At 44.9% G+C, this 21510-nt stretch overlaps 2 protein-coding genes across 3 annotated transcripts; one reads left to right on the top strand and one right to left on the bottom strand.

Moving 5' to 3' along the window:
• Positions 1-402: 402 nt before the first annotated feature.
• On the bottom strand, positions 403-9590 carry TRIM10 (tripartite motif containing 10). 2 transcript variants are annotated; one of them, XM_006875647.1, is made up of 8 exons: positions 9162-9590; positions 7452-7547; positions 6373-6603; positions 5662-5684; positions 5163-5278; positions 2162-2194; positions 777-1014; positions 403-694 (listed from the first exon to the last, which is right to left on the bottom strand). In XM_006875647.1, exons 1-8 carry the CDS (start codon positions 9588-9590, stop codon positions 403-405), a joined length of 1458 nt encoding a protein of 485 aa, XP_006875709.1. The 2 variants fall into 2 exon arrangements, with proteins under 2 accessions (XP_006875709.1, XP_006875710.1); XM_006875648.1 differs by having other exon boundaries at positions 403-681; positions 782-1014.
• A 2993-nt stretch (positions 9591-12583) lies between these two features.
• On the top strand, positions 12584-20396 carry TRIM15 (tripartite motif containing 15). Its single transcript, XM_006875688.1, has 7 exons — positions 12584-12964; positions 14873-14968; positions 15966-16196; positions 16884-16906; positions 18680-18795; positions 19155-19187; positions 19786-20396. Exons 1-7 carry the CDS (start codon positions 12584-12586, stop codon positions 20394-20396), a joined length of 1491 nt encoding a protein of 496 aa, XP_006875750.1.
• The last annotated feature ends 1114 nt before the right edge of the window (positions 20397-21510 follow it).

Below are 21510 nucleotides of genomic sequence, written 5' to 3'. Positions count from 1 at the left end.
GGGTATGAAGAAATGAGCTCCAATATTTTTGGAAGACACCAAGATACAGAGAGGTGAGGCTCCTTACTTAGGGTCACACAATGATTGATGACAAGGGTTAGTCTTGAACCCAGGTCTTCTGACTCCAAATCCATTACATTTTCCTCTATCCAGCTGCTTCTTTGTCTGGTGGAGATGGTGATGAGTAGGGCTGGCAGTGGCCCAAGTCTCCGGATATCCTGGCCATTGACTGGGCATTGGGAAAAAGGTTTCATCTTTGGGTTGAAGATGCCCTTTGACAAAATCCAAACTCACATCTTATCATTTAAAGCAGTTAATTTCTACCCCAAGTCTCCCAGGGAATTCAGCCAGGGGTCAAGTTCACACAGAACTCTATTTAAGTCTTGTACTTAGAGGAAGCTCTCAGGAGCTCAAGGAGAAATTGGATCCTCGGCCCCAGAGCCCAAAGAAAGGAAAGACCTTCCCAGTGAAGGAGGCTGTGAAGGTGTAGATTGGCTCATGGGTGACAGCGTTGACAAAGGTCACCCACCCTACCTCATAGTCCAGAGACACTCGCACCTGCCGGGGCTGCTCCTCCAGGGTCAACCTTGTGGGGAAGGAGCCCAGAGCCGAGACAAAGCCCCATGCCAGCCTCACTGCCCACACCCCCTCTTCTGGCCGCAGCCGCAGCTCCCCCTTCCGCTGCACATCTTCCCTTACCACACCCATGGTACAGCTGTGTGTTGTTGTTGTTGTTGTTCCCCTCTTCTGGCCGCAGCCGCAGCTCCCCCTTCCGCTGCACATCTTCCCTTACCACACCCATGGTACAGCTGCCCCCATGGGTCAAGTCTACACTCACCACCCATGTGTGTCTCCCCCCCGTGAAACTTTCATGGGCCAGAACACAGGTGGCCCGGTCAAAACGTTGAGGGTTGTTTGGTGAGTTCTGCCATTTGTAGGAGAACTGAGCCCGCCGGTGGTCCTCAGACAAGAGGAGCTTGGGGTGAGAAGTCTGGGGATCTAGAGAAATGTGAGCTGTGGGTAAAACCAAAAGGATACAGACATCAACAAGCATGTTATTACCTTAAAAGAAGAGCTAAAAATTTTACTCGCACCCAGCGGCTAGTGTTATTATTATCAACAATGTGAGAAGTGCCTACGTGGACCACCAGCCTGGGCATCACCCGGGAACATGTTAGAAAGGCAGAATCTCAGGCCCCACCCCAAACCCACTGAATTAGAATCTTCATTTTACCAAGATCTTCCAGGTGATGTGTGTGCATATGAAAGTCTGAGAAAACTGCCTTATAGGATAAGGAGAGCTTGGATATTCAAGCTCTCTCTTGATTCTGGAAAGTGGCTCTGTTCACCTTACACTGGTTGACTTCCCAAGCTGCCAGAGCCTGCTCTGATCGCCTCCTCCCTGCTGACATACTACATTCTTCCCTTCCAGCATCTCAGTGGCTTCAGACATTCTACCCTTCAGTCCAAAATTTGGAATTGCTCATTTCTTACCTGCCAGAAATCATTCTGACCTGCTTATTCACAGTCTATACTTCCAACAGGCCCTCTGGCTTACCTGCCTTATATAATTTTTAGTATCCACAAATTGAGAACAATCTATAAATTCAGATGTATACATGGCTAGAGAATCCCTTCAACAGGTCCATTACCCATGAGGATTATAGGTTGATACATTGGACCAACATCCTTGAATGGGGTCCATTCTGTTCACTCCTTTCCCATTCACAGGCTACGCTCCTTCCAACTATCATCTATGAAACTACATTTGAGATGGAGTAAGAGTTCCTAACAGTGCTAAGAGTGTGGTTTTTTCAACCCATATCAAAGTTCCTCTCATCCAGGAAGATTTCTCTGATAGATCTTCTCTCTTTTTGATTTAATCTTTCTATCTTCTCAATACATTCTGATTCAGAATGTCAGCTTCATGCCAGGTATGTGATGTGATATGTGTGTGCGTCTTCTTCTCTTCAGAGTTCTACTAAAGGCCTTATAAAGACAGTATTTATATATGTATGTATACGTGTGTGTGGATATATTAATATAAGTACACATTCACACACATTATTATTATGGTGCCCAATGCCAAACCCTGCAAAATTGCCTCTGCATTTCAGTTTTGGACTCCTCACTCCCTCCTATCCTGATGTAGGCTACTTACCTGAATCATAGTCCAACTCAAAGCTGAGTTTTTCTGTAAAGAGGATATAAAACAGAATAGATTAGTGTCACAAAATCACAAAACATTTAATGATGAGGAAACGCAGACCAGGTGAAGGGAAGGGACAATGAGACAAAGCTGGAACCCACTAGACCATTGGTTCTAAATTTGGGTTTATCTTAGAGGACATGTTAAAATGCAAGTGTTTCGGATTCAGTCTACCTGAGAGCAGTTTCCCACCACTTGTCTATCAGTTTGTTGTGCTGTGGTGGTTTTCATGTTGCTGTGATGCTGGAAGCTATGCCACTGAGATTTTAAATACCAACAGGGTCTCCCAGGGTAGACAGGTTTCATCTGAGCTTCCAGACTGAGACTAGGAAGAAGGAAAAGCAGACTATTTCTAAATGTGTAGTCACTGAAACCTTAATAATAACAGTTGAACATTGTCCGATATAGTACCAGAAGATGAAAACATTATGAAAATCACCAAAATATTGTCAGATATAGTACCAGAAAATGAGCCCCTCAGGTTGAAAGGCACTCAAAATAAGACTGGAGAAGAATTGCCTCCTCAAAGTAGAGTTGACCACAATGATGCAAATGGAGTAAGGCTTTCAAGACCTTCATTTGCTGACAAGGTACAACTCAAAATGAGGAGAAACCTGCAAACATTCATTAATAATTGGAACACAGAATATAGGAAGTGTGAATCTAGAAAAATCAAAAGTTGTCAAAAATGAAATGGAATACATATCCTAGATGTTGTTGTTGTTAAGAGCTGTCAAGTTGGTTCTGACCCATAGCAACCCTGTATAGGATTTCCAAGGAGAAGGTGGTGAGCGTGAACCACCAACCTTGCAGTTCAAATGGCTTTGCAGTCTGGAGCATTAACCCACAGTGCCACACCAGGGCTCCATCCTAGATATTAGTGGGCTAAAATGGACTGGTATTAGCCATTTTGAATCTGACAATCATATGATTTACTATGCTGGGAATGCAAAATTGAAGTGATCATCAAAAGGATCACTTCAAGTTCTATCTTGACGTACGATGCGGTCTGTGATAGGATAACATCCATATGTCTACAGGAAAGATCAGCAAGTATGGTGGTTCCATATGATAAGTAATGAAAGGCAAACCCCAAGGTCCTCCGTTTGAGCCAGCAAGCTGCTCCATGGAAGAAAGATGAGGCTTTATGCTCTCTCGACGATTTAAAGCCTCAGAAACCCTGTACAGGGTGTCTACGAGTCAGAACTAGCTCAATGGCACTTTGCAATAGCAACAAGGAAGACCAGTTAATATCACTATTATTCAAATGTAGGCACCAACCACTAACGCCAGATGAACTTGAAGAATCCTATCAACTTCTCCAGTCTGAAATTGATCAAACATGCAGTGAAGTGTATTAACGATTACTGGTGACTGGGACGCAAAGGTTGGAAATGAAGAGGAAAGATCGGGCAGTATATTGTTCCGTTGTGCATAAGGTCGCTATGAGTCGAAACCAACTTGACAACGCCTAACAACAGCAAGCAGTTTTCAGGGAAATGTTGAAGCTGCTAGAAACTGTATTTTGAGAACCACTGTGTCTTCTCCAAGCCAACAGGAACTATGTCTGTCACTTCTGAACAGTGCTCAGGACATGCATAGTAAATGCTCCAAAAACCTCTGCTTACTGAATGGATGTTGCTGACGTTTGGTGCTATCCAGTTGGTTACAACTTATAGTGACCCTATGTACCACAGAATGAAACACTTGTCCTGCACCATCTTCACAATCATTGCCATGTTTGAGCCAATTGCTGTTGCCACTGTGTCAATCCATCTAATGAAGGGGCTTCTTTTTTACTGACACTGTGTTTTACCAAGCATGATGTCCTTCTCCAGGGACTGGTCCCATCTGATAACATGTTCAAAGTACCTGAGATGATATTTCTCCATCCTCACTTCTAAAGAGCATTCTAGCTGTACTCTTTTCCAAGCCAGATTTGTTTGACCTTCTGACAGTCTATGGTATATTCAGTGTTCTTCACCAAGACCATAATTCTAATGCATCAATTCTACTTTGGTCTTCCTTATTCATTGTCCAGCTTTCCCATGCATATGAGGTTATTGAAAACAGCATGGCTTGGGTCAGGTGCATCTTAGTCCTTAAATTGATTATCTTTGCTTTTTAACATTTTAAAGCGGTCATTTGCAGTAGATTTGCCCAATGTAATATGTTGGATTTCTTGATTGCTGCTTCCATGAACACTGATTGTGGATGCAAGTAAAATGGATGGATAGATGGGTTCAACTATTTCTCATTCTTCTTGGAAATAGTTTTGGGGCTATTCAAAGGTGGGACTTTGATTAGAAAAAAATTTCCTTCACTGTCAGACCATTGGACATCATGGCAGGAAGCGGACTTCTGGGAAAAGTTCTTCTAGAGGAGACATTTGTGGATGCGTCATTTTGAAATACAAAGCATCCTTCATGATGTCTGGATGGCAGGGAGAGTGTTGGCAGAGTGTTACATGCCTGGCTCCCATTTCCAACTCTCCATGCTGTCTCCTATTACATTTCCAGTTCTACAAAACGAGGGCACGGTCCGTACAAGGCAACTCAACTCTGAGAAATAGACTAATAGGAAGAAAGTGAGGGAGAGGGGGATAAATATTGTTGCTGGGTATTCATTGTCAATGTTCATTATCACAAAGACATATCATGTATTATAAACTCTACTGTGGATTTTCTTAATCATTATCTTTTATATTGCTTAATGCAATTGATCAGATTTACTTGGTTATTTTTTTAATCAGTTAGCTTCCCTGCCCCCCAGAAATCTTTACTTTTATTGTCTTTCTTCATTGTTACATCATCCTGATAGGCAGATTTTATTTTTGAAAATCTACAAATAAGGAAGCCAAAGTACAGAGGGAGCAAGTCTTGCTGAAGTTCCCATAGTAACATTTGTCAGTAGAGCATCAAAGCCCACCTGTGAAGACCTGAAGTTCTCTTACCCAAAAATGTCTTTATCTCCCTCTGCAGTGGGAAAGCCTGCTGGGGGAAGGCTCGAATCCTCTGGCCCAACTCAGGGGACACAGACTCTAGTTTCCGGCACTTTCTGGTTTCACATCTAGGGACACAGAAATGGTGGAGTCCATAAGTCACACACAGATCAGCAGGATTGTCTGGTAGCTCAAACTCTCAGGGACTAAGGGAGACTTGGGGAAGATTCTCATTATCGATGCCTTCAGAAGCAACTGGTGGTCACTTGTTAATTGGTCATGGATGAGACAGACAGACACACTTCTTCTAGGATGAACCCCACTGTCCACTCTGGGATGCTTTGTGGAGGTGTGCAATGAGGATGCCTTTGGATATGTGAAAACTTAATATGTGAATTCATATCCTTAATGTGAGACTGTGAAATATGTGTATGGGGATTACTAGGTGTGTGGCACATAAACGTGTATTTATTTATGTGGAGAAAGAGGAAACAGGAGCTGTATCACCTACCTTATTAGAGTGCTTCTGATATCCTAGGAGGGAGAGAGAAAGAGAGCAGGGAATCAGTTTCCAACCCTCCTACTTTTCTTATAACTACAAAAGACAAAATACCATATTCCTAGCTCTGGACAGAAAAAGAACACCATAATCACAGAGTCATAAATTTTAGGGCTTTTGAGGCCTCTCAGGGAAGCCCAAGGTCTGAACCCCTTAATTTTATAGGCCCTGAATGGTGGTATGACCTGTACCTGTTCATAAGAGGCAAAGGTAAGTCTTACAGCAAGCGACTGTGTTTCAGTCCCAAGTGCTTCCCCTACAGCACGCCTTTCCCTCTCCTCCAATGTGAAGGGGTGACATTAGACTGGAAGAATGTCCTGACTGGAGGATGATTACAGAACAGTTTGCTCTGGAAATAGCACCTGATATTGGTTTGCACAGCACTCAGTACTTTTCAAAGTGCTACTTTCATTTCCGGTTTTACTGCAGGATCCTCACAACATCCCTGGGAGGTAGTTAAAGAGAGCACCATCTCTGTTTGTTGGGCTGTGGGGTGGAGAGACAGAGATCAGAGCCAGAATTCGGACCTCTGGTCCTATGATCCATCACCCATTTGGGATACACAGATGACTGATTAAACACAGATGGCTTAGGAAGGTCTAGATGCAAACAGTCCTAGCAGAGCAAGGGAACAGGACAGGTGGGGGTGAGTATAGGGCTCACCGTCAGGAGTCCTCTTGCTGGCCTCTCATTCTTCTCTTCTAGCTCGGCAATCAGAGCACTGAAGCGGCAGATCTCTCCATTGACCAGAAGATCAAACTCTTCCCGCTGCTTTAAAATGTCCCCATCAAGCCTATCCAAGTGGTCTATGAGGATGCTCCGTTGTTCCTCCAGGAACTGGCTTAGATGCACAAACTCAGAAACTACCTTTTGTCTCTTGGTGGCCACCTGAGTCTGAGAGGTAGGAGGAGACCCCAGGAGAAAGTTATTTGCCGTCTTCTTCCGCCTCTTCCCCCCTTTTCTCCTCTTCCTCCTCTTACTTTTTCTTCATTTACCTTACTTCACTCCTTTACTTTTTCTTCCTTCACCTTCCTTCACTCCCTTCCCCATCTTGGCCCAGATCCACATCCTCCAGAGTTCAATGGTAAAATAAGAGCCCTCCTCTCACCCCCAGACAGTTTTGGAACTGCTATCTGGTTTGATTTCCCCCTTCATCCCGTGTCTGGGAGACAGACCACCCAGCATTGCCTCAGCACCATCTTCTAGAACTGCTTAGGCAGGCAGAGCTCAGAGGAGATGTAGTGAGAGGTGGCAGGAATACCTTTGTGATGCATATACTATATATACAGAGCTAAGTTACTTTGCAAAAAGAACCCAGGTGGCACTGTGGTTTAGGCTGCTAACCTCTAGATCAGCTGTTCAAATCTACCCAGCCACTTTTCAAGGGAAAGATGAGGCTGTCTGTTCCTATAAAGATTAACAGTCTCTGAAAACCTATTTAGGGTCACTATGAATTCTGAATCAACTCAATGACAGTGAGTTAAGCTACTTTACAGGAATATCCTTATTTAATCCTCACAGCAATTCGATAAGGTAGTGATTACTTTTAATCTCCATTCACAAATAAGGAAAGTCAAGTTAGAGAGTTGCTTGAAGTTATATGCCTAGTTAGTAACAGAGTCAAGATTCAAATTGAGAATCCCTCAAAGCCCTAGCTACTCTTTTGCCTCTGTTTTAGTGAGACAGTAGATCCTGAGCAAGGGAAGGGGCCCAGGGAAGGAATGGTGACGTAGATGACCTACCAGGAGGACTTGTATCCTTTGATTTTCTCTTGACTGGATCACTTGAATTTCCTTTCTCTCATTCCTTAGACACTCAAGACACTTTTGTATTTGTTCCTGGGAAGAAAGAGTATAAAATATTTAAGACTGAAAAAAAAAAAAAAAAAGATTTGTTAAAGGGTGTCACCTCCAGTAGGAAAATGACCCAAGGAAAAGAGTCACTCCCTTAGCTGACAATGTTTGGGCCTTAATCATCCTTGACCCTATGCTCTCTTTGGGTCTTGTTCCTCTTGCATTGTCCTTCAAGACTTTTGACCAGGGCAATTCCTCTTTATCATGTGCCATCTGAGGCTATGACTCAGTTTTCCCATTCCAGCCTTTTTTTCTCCAGGGTAAATACCCAGCTTTACTGTTTGTTTGCCTTCAGTAAGTGGTATCTGAGATCTGAATTGAGCTTTTGAACATATGATACGACCATCTTTGAAATTACCAGATTTTTCATATGTCCCAAAGGAAATAGGTCCAAATAACCCTCTCTTGTAAATGGAATCTTTTATCTGTGTGACTCTGATGTGAAGAAACCTGGATAATATAAAAACAATCAATAAATTGCTTTAAAATTTGCTTGGTCTAGAGTAGAGTTAGGAACATATACAGCAGGTATATCTGTTATTAAGGAGCCCTCATAGCACAATGGGCTGTAAATTGGGCTACTAACCACAAGGTCAGCAGTTCGAATCTACCAGCTGCTCTGAGGGAGAAAGATGAAACTTTCTGCTCCCATAAAGATTTACAATCTCAGAAACTCTATACAAGGTCGCTATGAGTCAGAACCAATTTGATGGTATACAAGCACCACTACCAGTTAACTGATTACCACATTCACACACAGCGAGATACTCACTTGTACTAAAACACACAACATACAACAAATAAAAACATTACAAACTAATAACAGATCAAATTACATATCATATCTATTTATACAGCCTGTACATAATAAACATTAATTTCATGAACAAAAGCACTTAGTTATACTTACATACTCAAATACACATGTACCCAAGCCCCCAAACACACGGTACCCTCAAAAACATGCAAACATTAATGAACACATCATTCTTACAATCATTCCCTCAAAACAAACCAAGGCATCTGCAGACACATCTGCCTGATAGTTACAAATAGACATAGTCGCATTGTGTTCATTCAGTCAGTCATTCAGCAAGTACTCCAAGAACAATCAAACTAGTTGCCATCATGTGGATTTTAACCCATGTATCTCTGAGTAGAACTGCGCTTCAAGGGTGTCAAGGATGTGACCTTTCATAGCAGATCACTAAACCTTTCTTCTGAGGTACATCTGGGTGGGTTCCACCTGTTATCGGGCCAGCTCTTAACTATTTGCACAACCCAGGGACTCCTAACAAGTACTTAAGGAGCTCCACACCCTCGGAAACCCTGTACAGGGTCGCTATGGGTTGGACCCGACTCGATGGCACTTAACAACAACAACATTACGTGTTGGCCAAAAGTAAACAACATAGAACATACTCAAAACCACAACACAAAAACACAACACTTTCTATGCCTGGGCCTGGTGATCATATAAATAGGGAGAAAGAAATTGACTTCAGGGTACCCAAATAATCCACCGATCTGCCCTGATTCTCTTAGTCCAGCCCAATCCCAGAAGACCCATCCTGCTCCCCCTCCTTCTCTCCTTCCTACCCGGTAGGGCTCTGCAGCATCTTCCAGGAAGCGCACAGTGTGGGCCCGATGCTCCTGGGCCTGTCGGCACACCACGCATAACTGCATGTGGTCATCCTCACAGAAGAAATAGACCTTCTCCCCATGCTCCTGGCAGGCGTTCTCTTCTACTGGGCCCTCCAGGGACACCAGCTGGAGGCGCTCAATGTTGTCCACCACGCTGGCCAGCTGCCAGTTGGGCCGGAAGTCCCCTGGACGGAAGGGCTCCTTGCAAAGCGGACAAGTTAGGCGCTCCTCGGGTTCTGGGCCTGGAAGCTCGCAGTAGCGGATAAGACAGCTGCGGCAGAAGTTGTGGCCACAGTCGATGGTGACCGGCTCCCTCAGGGTGCCTTGGCAGATGGGGCAGTTGACTTCATCGGCCAGGCTGGTCACACAGGCAGCAGCCGCCATTTGGTGCTCTTTTTCTGAGTCTGGATTCACACTGGATCCTCAGGGTCGCCCTTTCAGCTTGACTGAGGGAGGACGGCTGGGAAGGCAGTGTACACAGCACACACTCACACAGCCGCCTGTGCACAAGGCCAGAAACAGAAACATCTCAAATCTGCACACACACACAGCCACACACACATACAGGCCTGGCCACACGCAAAATTACCCACAAGGATAAATCTCCCACTTGCATCTCTAGCAGCTGCCGTTGTTCGGTCCCACTCTCTCAAAGGAAGAGCCACAACAGTAGAATGTGGAGAAATAGCAGAAGAGGGTGAGGAATAAGGGGTCACAACTATACAGAGATGGCAACAGTTATTGAAAGAAATCTTCCTTTCTTTTGGGGAGTTGGAGAAGAGAAGAGAGACAGATGCCACCCAGCCTCCCTGCAATATAACCAGCTGTCTCCAGGGAGATTGGAGTATCAGGCAGCCCAGGGCTCTCCCATCTGTGTGGGCACTCAGATAAGGTAGCTGTGCCTGGGTGTAGATGGCTAGGCAACTTCAACGGTGATGGCGCAACTGACCTATCACAGCCTCGAAATGAGGTTGAAATGTACCTGGCATGGAGAAGAAGAAGAGAAATAGTAATAATTCATATGTATTTCTGACTATAGACCTTGCACTGATATATACAGTTTAGTCATAGGATCTTATTCTTCCTTTTACCCGCTCTATAATGCAAGTGCTATTAGGATCTCCATTTTATAAACAAGGAGGCTGAGGCTCAACGAGACCCAATGTTCCACAGCAGGAAGTTGGGTGACAATAATCTCAAGGCATGTCTATGTGTCTCCAAAAGCTAGCCAGTGGAAAGATGATGTGAGTCACCTAGGCAATTTCAAATGTTCAAGTAACCCTATTTTTTTTAAAAGTAAAATGAAGCAGCTGAAATTCATTTTAATAACATATCTTGCTTATTGTTATTGTTAAGTGCCATCGAGTCAATTCCGACCCATAGCAACCCAGTATAGTTTCTAAGAAGCAGCTGGTGAGCTTGAACCACTAACCTTGGAGTTCAAACGACTTTGCAGTCTGATGCATTAGCCCACAGCACCACGCCAGGACTCCACATTTTGCTTAGGCCAGTGTATACAAAATATTATCATTTCAACATCTGTATAAAAATGATTAATGAGCCATTTTACATTGTTTTTCTTTGTGCTAGATTTTTACAATCCAGAGTGTATTTTACACATTGTTGTGGTTGTTAAGTGCTGTCGAGTTAGTGCTGATGCACAGAAACCCTGATAGGGTTTCTGAGGGGCAGTTGGTGGGTTTGAACTGCCGACCTTGTGGTTCACAGTCCAGTGCTGATCCTACAGCACCACACCAGGAGTCTTATACAAAACCCAAAACCAAACCCACTGCCACTGGGTCAATTCCAACTCACAGCAACCCTATAGGACTGTGTGGAACTGTTCCTTAGGGCTTCGGAGATGGTAAATCTTTACAGGAGCCAACAGCCTCTTTTTTCTCCCTTGGAGCAACTGGTGGATTTGAACAGCCAACCTTTCGGTTAGCAGCCCAATGCTTAGCCCACTGTACTACCAGGGCTCATTTACACATACAATACATCTCAAATTGGACTCCCAACCTTTTAATATTCAGCAGTCACATGTGACTGGTGGCTTACATTTGAAACAGCACAATCCCAGAACTTGTCCTCTAGATAGACAGCAGATAGGGTAACATTCCAGTCACTCCAAATCACGGCCACCCTACGTTTGTCAGAGTAGAGCTGTGCCTCATAAGGTTTTCAGTAACTGATTTTTTGGAAGTCAATCACCAGGCATTTCCTCAGAAATGCTTATACGTGGACTTGAACCTCCAACCTTTAGCTTAGCAACCAAGTGTGTTAACCCTTCTCAGCCTATTAGTTGGAATGAAAAGGGAGAGAAATACAGGGGTGCTGGACTGATCATTCATTGGGGAACTGGAAGGCGGTGTGATTTTCTATGTGGATGCAGGGTGGCAGGTGAGCAGATGAAGGATCATGGTTGGCAGTGGCTAGTGTAGTGACGTACCAGCACAGGGCCTGAATTGGGAAGACTTGGCTCATCTCCAGCCTTGCTGCTTGTCACTTTACCTTTCTGTTTACATTTCTTTCTCTGTAAAATGAAAGTAATGTTAGCCTGTTCCAAGGTTGCTGTCAGAGTTGGATGTAATACTATGTAAACACTAAGCCATAGAGAAATGTGGTTAAATCTGTTTATCTTTTGACTAATACAGTCTTTTAAACTTGGTTTATCAACGTGAATCAGTTACCTTTGCTTACCTGCTGTAAAATCCAAGTCCATGTGACCAAACTAAGTGAGGACAGTGGTGCCAGGAGGTAGGGAGAGTTAGGAGTAAAGGCAAGACCCGCCTGGATGATGAAGTGAGACAGAAAAAGGAGGGTACGAGAGAAGACTTCCGATGAGCAATCCTGAATCTCCCCAGAGTCTATGGAACTCAAGTCACACCCACTCCAACTTGGACTTTGCCACCAGTGGCACGCCTCATTGCCAGAGTTTATGACACTGACCTGCTCATTCTGACAGGAAATGTCCCCTCCCCAGGCCTTCCAATGCCACTACGGGTAAAGGGAGGGATTTCAGGAAACCCCTTCTCCCTGTGGCCTCACGTCATGCTCTGCTCCCCACCCCAGTGACCGGAAGGAGCTATAATAAAGCTACACGGAGAACAAGATCCATTGGGAAATGCTGGGTAATTCAAAACACTCTGGAATTTGGACCCACTCAGCTGAGGGTGGTGGCCTAGGATAGGGGGACCCTGAGAAGGCACAAGAGGCAGAGCCAGGTGACTCCCCATGCTGATATTCCTGCCTTTCTCTCCTGGCCTCTGATTCCTTTCCCGCGGAGACTCATTTAGAAGTGACGCAATTCCAGGGAAAGGGAATTTGTGTGGATGGACCCCAGAGGCCTGAGGTGACAGCCTGGGAAAGTCTCTGTGATGTCCTCAACCTCCTCCCTGCAGACAGTCGGAGAGGGGGCCACTTGTCCTGCTTGTGCAGGACCTCTGAAGGATGCAGTGACTGCTGTCTGTGAACACACCTTCTGCCTGTGCTGCCTCTCCCAGCCCTCCCAGATGGGGGCTTCCCACTCCAGCAGGATCCTGCTCTGCCCCCTCTGCCAACAGAAGGAGCAGCCAGAGAAACCAATGGTCCCTTATCCTCTTGGCCCTCTCGGGGAGACCTGCTGCGAGGAACATGGTGAGAAGATTTATTTCTTCTGTGAGAATGATGCAGAGTTCCTCTGTGTGTTCTGCAGGGAGGGTCCCTCCCACCAGGCCCACAGAGTGGGCTTCCTGGATGAAGCCATTCAACCCTACCGGGTAAGAAGCGTGATTTTGCCTCAGGCCACTTCAGTGCAGGATATTGTCCTGCCTTGGGGGCAAGGGGTACAAGGGACCGGGTGGAGATCTAGATAAAAGGACCCCAAAGCTGTAGAATATACATTGTTATTGTTGTTATTAAGTGTCATCTAGTTGGTTCTAACTCATGGTGACCTGGTATAGGGTTTCTGAGGAGCAGCTGGTTCAAACCCACTTTGCAGCCCAGCGTTTATCCAACAGCATCACACCAGAATATAAGAGAGGGCTTCAAAATATTCATGGAAAAATTCCATTATCTTTAATTCCATTTTCCACAAGCTTTTTGAAGCCCCCTTGTATTGTTGTTGTTAGCTGTTTTCCAATCCGCCGCATGTATTACTGAGTAGAACTGCGCCATAGGGGCAGTTTCTTGGCTGGAATCGTTATTAAAGCCGATCACCAGAACTTTCTTCCACAGAGCTGAAGAATTGATTTGAACTTCCAGGCTTTAGATTAGTGGTTGATTGCAAACAGCTTGCACCATCCAGGCTCCTTTCGAGGCTGTAGGGAAACTCTCAGACTGTTAGGAACACACTTGGATGTGTGTCTTAGGAAGAGCTTCACTTCCAGCCCTCCACAGTAATGGAGCTGATCTGGCCACTTCCCTATGGGTCCCACAGTGACACAAAGAACTGGAGCCCTGGCTTCACTCACTGTGGAGGGAGAGCCAGTGCAGAGTAGGAACTTCTGTAGGTTACAGACAGTATGCACTTGGGCCCCCCCACTCTCTCATCCCCCACCCCCATGATCCACCTGAGAAACACGATTTACCTGAACCACGGTGGCTCAGAGAGAAGTGAAGGAAGGAGACCGAGGAACCTGTAAGCACTACTCTTCTTTTAGTGGTCCTGCATTACAAGAAGTTCCCACCCGGTCTTGGATTTGATATGTCTTTAGCTTTTATCAGATAAAACAACCTATTGCCTTTGAGTCAATTCCAACTCACGGTGACACCATGTGTTACAGAGTTGAATTGCTCTATAAGGGCTTCTTGGCTATACTCTTTATGAAAGCAGAACACCACGTCTTTTTTCCATGGTACCCCATGGGTTGAAACACCAACCTTCTAGGTTAGTAAGCCAGCATAAGCCAGCCACTGCCAAATGGCTCACACCATCCCTCACCTAGACTTCGTATTATCTCTAACATGTTCTCTGTTCAAAATCCCTCCATGAATCCCTAGTGCCCAAAGAAAGTTCCAATGGCTTTAACAAGGCGTTCAGGGCCCTCAACAGTCTGTCTCTTATCCTTTGTCTCCAAGGCACCTTATGCTCACCACACTGAGCTGCCAGACACTTTCCTGCTTCTAGCACTCTTCTCATGTAGTTCACATGCTTTCTTTCTCTATTCATCCAACTTCAAATTTGTCTTTCCAAGCCCACTTTACCTGGTTCCTGCTTTCAAAAACCTTCCCTCCGCCAAACTGTCACCTCCTCTGTCTCCCATCCTGCTATGTATACATCTTCATATTTGCATCTCTCTTTTTATGTTTTAATTACCTATGGTTGAGTCCTGCCTTAGATACAGATCTCTTTAGTGACAAGGACTGGACATTCTTCACCTTCAAATTCCCCAGCACTTCACAGTGTGCCTAGTACTTGATACCAAAAATCAAACACATTGCCATCAATTCTGACTCATGGTCACCCTGTGTTTTAGGGAGTAGAACTATTTCATAGGGTTTTCTTTGGCTATAATATGTATGGAAGCGGATCACCAGGACCACACATTACTTTTGTGGTATCACTAGGTGGGTTGGAATCACCATCCTCAGCAGGTTTGCACCACCCTGGGGCCTGCCTGGTCAATGGTATTTGTGAGTTGGATTATTAATTCTACCACCTCTTTTGCCCATTCTTGTCCATCTAGGAACGTCTCATGAGTCGGTTGAAAACGCTGAACAAGGAGAGAGATGAGGTTGAGTCCATAAAGTGTCGGGAAGACCAGAAGCTCCAAGTGCTTCTGGTAAAAGCCATAGCTTTGGCCACCTTCTCCCTGGAGAAGCTTCTTAACACACTCTGGGGAAGCCTATTATCTGGTATTGTCTGGGAATTGCTGGCAAACTTCAGAGCTGGAAGTAGTTCTGACATCTAATCTACAATAGATCTTAGCACTAATGTTTCACAGAGCAGAAAGCTGAGCTTCAGGGAAGTGATGCTTTCAAGACCTCCCCGCAAAACCCAAGTTTATGATGAAATTACTAGAACCAGTCTCTTGGCTCTTAGTCAGTTGCTCTTCTCACCTCTTGCCATTCCTTCATCTCAAATGCAAGCATCCCCTTCAGATGGGAAGCTGGGGGACAGGTGTATATTAGTGTTTGGATCCTACCACTGACCAGAAGACTGACCCTAAGGACAGTGGGTTAATGATGGGGTTATTTATGTCACCTTCATACTTGTTTTTTCATGCTGCAAAGTTACCAGGATGAAGTCCATAGTGAAGGAATTTCTGGTGCCTTGACTAGGGAGACAGAGTTTGAGGAAAGGAAGATCTCTTCAACACCCCCTAACTCCCATCCAAGTATGCCCTGCAATTGGCCACTTCAACGGCTAAGACCGACACTGTGCATTCTTCGGGTAAACTGTGTTGACTCTAACCCCAGCCTCCTTTCACCTCAGTGCTTCTCTAAGAAATAAAAATAACCATATCCACCTAATTCTACAAATATGGTAGGCAAGGATGTGATCATAGATGTGGAAGGGTTTTGAAAAGTTCAATGTGGATATGAGAGAATAAAGAGGCATCATTATTAGAATCTCTAGGTAAGACAATAGCACAGCCCTCATCATTGGTCAATTCGTCCTGAATCCCAGCTACTTCTACCACAGTATTATTGGGGGAAATGAGTCTTGGACCTGCTTAGTCACTACAGCTCAACCTATACTAAGTATGTGAGTGATCCTCCTGGAACCCAGCTCTGTGAGCACTTCCCTAACCATGTGTGTCTTTCTAACTCTTACAGTCTCAGATTGAAAGCAAAAAGCATCAGGTGGAAGAGGCTTTTGAGTCGCTGCAACAGAAACTGGGAAAACAACAGCAACGTCTGCTGGCCGTGTTGAGGGATTTGGAACAACAGATCTGGAAGGAGCGGGATGAGTATATCACAAAGGTCTCAGAGGAGGTGACTCGACTTGGAGCCCAAGTCAAGGAGCTGGAGGAAAAATGTCAGCAATCAGCAAATGAGCTCTTGAAAGTGAGAGACACTCCACCACCTCGTGGGATAGGGAGGAAACGAAAGTGGAGATTACCTCTAATGGGAAGGACCAATGGTTATCTGGTTCCTTTAGCAGACAGGTTAAGGAGCTACAGACCCAGAGAGACTGGATGACTCGCCCAAGACACACACTGTGGTCATGTCCCGGGCTTTGGAGTCAGTCTTGGTTTTGAGTGTTGGCTCTCCCACCTGTGTAAATTTGGCAAGACTCTTAACCCCTGTAAACATGGGGGTAATAATAACATTCCCCTCTTAGGATTGTTGCAAAGATCTACATAAAATGCTTAGCATGGTCCCTAGCACACAGCATTAAGTCAATAAACTATTATGATGATCATTATTTATATTATCCAGTTTTACAGCAGGTCTGGCTAATAGCTCAAGGCCTGGCCCTGTTCTTTACGCTCTCTTAATTGTTGCAGGTAGAATACACCCAGGATAAGACTGAGACAGAGAACCCAGCACAAATGAACTGACTAGAGTCCCAGATTAGGGAGGAAGCATGAGGTAAAAGAACAATCTAATTAATGAGTAGGTAATTAAACAGGTAGAGCTCTCTGGAGGAGGGAAGCTTGAGCTGATCTTTTAAGGAAGGAAGGATGCGCAGAATCCCTGAGAGGAAGGACATGTAGAAACTAAGTTTGTGTTCTTCTCTTTCTTTTGTAGGATGTCAGATTCAACCAGAGCAGGTAGGGTCCACTCCCCAGTCCTGCCTCCTTTCTATGCACTGAGACTGAAGGGACAAAGGTACAGTCCCACACAGGAATGGTTGCACAGAAAAGCAAGGCATTGTTTGTTTTGAGACCATAACCAACGGTCTCAGTCATTCACATAAAAAAAACTCAAGGTTTGTGGTCTAGAGGTTCGTTTTGAAGCTGATTGGTATTTGGGACTCATTTCCCACTCCTAGAAATGAAGTTATAAATGCTAATTATGTTTCAGACTGGCCTTGAAACACAGATTTAATAATCTATCAAATTATTAGTACTCAAGTCAGGTCTAACACTTTGAAAATGCAACTTTAAGGGGAAATATTTTCTATAGACTGATAAAACAGGGAACCTGGAGAAACTAGAAACACTTTCCATTCTTCTCTCCTACTAAATTCCCCTCTTTTCCTCCTAATTGCTGGGAGACATTTGTAGATATGTCTACTTTCCTTTCTTCCCTACTGTAAACACTAGCACCCTACCCCGAGAAGAGAAAAGACATTATGAGTAGGAACACTTGTCATGTGCTGTGTGCCCATTCATGTTGTTGTTAAGTGCCATCAAATCAGTTCCGACTCATAGCGACCCTGTATAGGGCTTCAAAGGAGCGGCTGGTGAGTTTGAATTGCCAACCTTGCGGTTCAAACCGACCTCTCGGTCTAGGGCATTATCCTGCAGCAAACACACTTTTCAAAGAGTCTTAGAGATTTTGATCTAGAAGAGCCTTTGAGATTTTCTAGACTGATGAAGAAATAGAGGCCTAGATGGTGAAGTGCTTACTCAAGGTCACATGACCAGTGGTTTCAGAAGAGCTGAGCTGGGACCAGAATCTGGGCTTTTTTGTGTGTTTTCCTTAATTTCATTTTTTTTTTCTCTTTTCCGTCCCATCTCTGGATTCTCTTCCTATTATACAGAACCGAGTTCATATTAGAAATAGTTTTTTGATTAAGATTAAACGCCGTCATGTCAGTACCAACTCATAATGACCCTGTATAGGGTTTCTGAGGAGTGGTTGGTGGGTTTGAACTGTCACCTGTGATTCAAATTGACCTTGCGATCCAGTGTTTATCCTCCAGTGCCACACCAGGACTCCAGAAATAGTTTAAGTAAGGCTATTTTTCAAATAAGGAGCTCTGGTGGCATAATCGGTTACACACTAGACTGCTAATCCAAGGTCAGCAGTTCAAGTACACCAGCTGCTCCTTGGGAGAAAGATGAGGCTTTCTGCTCCTGTAACGATTTACAACCTTGCAAACAAGTCCTGGTGTGGCGCTGTGGGTTAATGGCACCAGACTGCAAAGCCATTTGAACTGCAAGGTCGGCGGTTCAAGCTCACCAGCTGCTCCTTGGAAACCCTATACAGGGTCGCTATGGTTCGGAATTGACTCGACAGCACTTAACAACAACAAACATACCAGGGTTACTGTGAGTCAGGTCCAACTCTATGGCATACAACCAACCAAGTTTTTCAAACGATACCACACTTCCCTCCAGAGGCTAATAGGGGTAATGACCTTGTCCCTCCAGGCTCCCACAGGCCAGCATTTATTTCTGGATGCATAGCTACCAGTAGTTCCTCTTGGGTCTAACTGAAATTCCTCTTGCTTTAGTAGCTGTACATCCCCAGCAAAGGTAAAGAGATGATGATCAATATAATCATTCACCACAGACCCCCAAGACCATTCTTTAGTCTGTCAAACCCAAACCTTATTTTTGGAATTTGGGCCCAACACTTTGCCAATTTGCCTGCAGGTATGAGAGTAAGACTTTTGTGAGTCCGGAGTCCATTTCTTCCGACCTTGTCTACAAGATTCGCAGTATCCACCAGAAAACACTCCCTCTCCCAGAGATGATGAGAAAGTTCTCAGGTAAAGAGAAGAAGTCACAGCTTTCCTTATCCCCAGCAGGTACCTCTTGCATTTAACCCATCTCCCCATGCCCTGCCTTCAAATCCCAGCTCGATATGTCTCCCTCTTGTAAACTGTCCCTTAGTGATCCTACACCATTCAAGGGACCATTCCCTATACATCTCCTCCCCTCCCCAAGGGCAGGTGCACTGTGTCCTAACATTGGACAGACTGTCCAGGAAGGTGAGAACCTCTTCTCTCCCATTAGACCGTAGCAGACACTTTCCCCTGTTCCTATCCTCATACCGTATCTAGTACACAGTGTCCCCAGGAATGCCTGCCAATAACAATTTACAGATCTTTCATTCTGCTTCCCTCAGAAAGCTTGGTGCTTCACCTGGAAACAGATTCAGGTAAACAGCTGGGGAGGGGGAGGCAGACAGAGTCGCGATCCATTCATTAATGCATCCATTGAGCTCAGGGCAGCAAACAGAGCAGTTATAGGTATAAACTCTAGCCCCTTTGTGTGGATTCTCTAGTCTAGCTCTTCTTGTTAGCTGGGAAACAGTGGACAAATTATTTATCCTTTTGGTTCCAAATTCTTCACTTATAAAATAGAAAAAATCATAGTAGCCATCCCATAAATAGCTACAAGGAGTAAATGAATGAACCAGTGTATTCAAAGAGCTTCAGACAGTATCTGGCACATAGTAAGTGCTCAATTATTGTTACAGGCTTGTATAGATATTATCACTCAGAAACATTTGTCAAGTTCTTGTTTTATGTCCAGCACTATGCTGGAGTCCTTACTGAATTAAATATTGATGGTACAATTTTCAAAAAATAAAATAGCTTTTACTTTAAATGATTCGGTCATTTAAAAACTGCTTCCAAAAGCACTCTCCCATTCTGACAAACCTATTTCCTCAGGGCTTCTCAAATTTCACGTGCATACAAATCTCTTGGGGGGTTATTAAACGCAGGTTGATGTCTGTTCTTTCCACCCTCTAGGGGGCGTCACCCTGGACCCTCAGACCGCCAGCAGGAATCTGGTCCTCTCTGAGGACAGGAAGGCAGTGAGGTACACCAGGCAGACGCAGAACCTGCCCGACAGCCCCCTGCGCTTCGAGGGGCTCCCGGTGGTGCTGGGTTCCCAGGGATTCTCCTCGGGTCGCCACCTCTGGCAGGTGGAGGTGCAGCTGGGGGAAGGCGGCAGCTGCACCGTGGGGGTGGCTCAGGAGGCAGTGAGGAGGAAGGGGGACATGGGCCTGAGCACCGAGGAGGGTGTCTGGACCGTGATCCTTTCGCACCAGCAGTGCTGGGCCAGCACCTCCCCAGGCACCGAGCTGACTCTAGATGCCATCCCGCGCCGCGTGGGCGTGTCTCTGGACTACGAGGCTGGCCTGGTGACCCTCCTCAACGCCGACTCTCAGACACCTATCTTCACTTTCACCACCTCTTTCTCTGGCAAAGTCTTTCCTTTCTTTGCCGTCTGGAAAACAGGTTCTAGCCTTACTTTGAAAGGGTCCAATGGGTGGTATAGCGGAGAAAGCAGTGCCCTGGAATCCAGCTCTGCTCCTGGCCAGCTGTGTGACCTTGCGCGACTCATTGTCCCCAAGTGAAGCTGGGTACAGCTGGTCTCTGACTTATGTACAGCTTTGTGTTCATTTTCATTTCATGCCTTGAGATGTCTCGGCCTTTACTGCACGTCTCACAGGTGCCCTGGTGGCACAGTGGGTTAAATGTTGTGGTGGGCTGTTCAAACCTACCATCTGCTCCAGGGGAGATAGCTGAGGCTGTCTACTCTGTCCTACAGACAAAAAGAGTCAGAATTAGTCCCAGGCTCTGCATAGGTGGGTGGGATCCAGAGGCAAGTGAGCCTGTGCCTGGGAAACAAACAATCCAGGAACCATTGAGTTGGGGGTGGAGGGTGCTTCAAAATAATCCTCATGGGGAAAATCAGAATTTTGTTGGGCTTGCATTAAATTTACAGTTAACTTAATATTTTGATATGCATTACAAGTCATGAAGCGCTTAGGGCCTTTTCATCCTGTCCACCTGGATGGACCCAAGTCCCCTTCCTGATTCACTTCAGGTCATTTATATAAGTTTGTAAAGAACGTTCTAATAAAATGTGCAACTCAACAGCCTTTTTGCATTTCACGTATCTAATCAGTGTTGATGGTACTGAAGGGAAGGCTTCAACACAGTGGAATCTCTCTGTGGTGCCAATTTGCTGGTAAAACATGTGGGGACAGGAGAAGGTGAAGAAGGGATGGATCCTGAGCCCTCTGTGATCAAGACACTCCATCCTGTCCTTTCTTTTCTTTTTTTAAATAATTTTTGTTGTTGTTACTGCTGAAAATATACACAGCACAACATACATCAATTCAACAATTTTTATACATACAATTCAGTGACGTTGATTACATTCTTCAAGTTGTACACCACTGTTGTCACTTTGATCCCATGCCCCTGGTGGCGCTGTGGGTTAGGCATTCCATCAGACACTCCACGGGAGAAAGATGAAACTGTGTGTTCCCATAAACATTTACAGTCTCAAAATACTAAGTCGAGTCACTATGAGTTGAAATCTATTTGATGGCTGTGAGTTTGGTTCTTTAATAGAACACTGTGCTGAAGACAAACATATTTTACTAATTAAGCTATTGTTTGGTTTAAGGTTTAAAAATTATCTAAGGGCAATTGTTTCTGAGGTTCAGCCAACCTCAGTGG

The sequence above is a fragment of the Chrysochloris asiatica genome, unplaced genomic scaffold, assembly GCF_000296735.1.
Source record: "Chrysochloris asiatica unplaced genomic scaffold, ChrAsi1.0 scaffold00333, whole genome shotgun sequence".
Classification (NCBI taxonomy): Eukaryota; Metazoa; Chordata; class Mammalia; order Afrosoricida; family Chrysochloridae; genus Chrysochloris; species Chrysochloris asiatica.
The sequence above is the reverse complement of the archived record's forward strand: the minus strand, read 5'-3'. Positions and strand labels throughout refer to the sequence as shown.

What these genes read in the sequence shown, in the direction of transcription:
- TRIM10 (XM_006875647.1), bottom strand. Translation starts at nt 9,590, where the DNA reads ATGGCGGCTGCTGCCTGTGTGACCAGCCTGGCCGATGAAGTCAACTGC. An exon ending in AAAGGATACAAGTCCTCCTG is followed by an intron (nt 6,604 to 7,451) that starts GTAGGTCATCTA and finishes CCTACCTCTCAG; the next exon opens with ACTCAGGTGGCCACCAAGAG. An exon ending in ATCAGAAGCACTCTAATAAG is followed by an intron (nt 5,279 to 5,661) that starts GTAGGTGATACA and finishes CTGTGTCCCTAG; the next exon opens with ATGTGAAACCAGAAAGTGCC.
- TRIM15 (XM_006875688.1), top strand. Translation starts at nt 12,584, where the DNA reads ATGTCCTCAACCTCCTCCCTGCAGACAGTCGGAGAGGGGGCCACTTGT. An exon ending in GATGATGAGAAAGTTCTCAG is followed by an intron (nt 18,796 to 19,154) that starts GTAAAGAGAAGA and finishes TGCTTCCCTCAG; the next exon opens with AAAGCTTGGTGCTTCACCTG. An exon ending in TCACCTGGAAACAGATTCAG is followed by an intron (nt 19,188 to 19,785) that starts GTAAACAGCTGG and finishes TCCACCCTCTAG; the next exon opens with GGGGCGTCACCCTGGACCCT.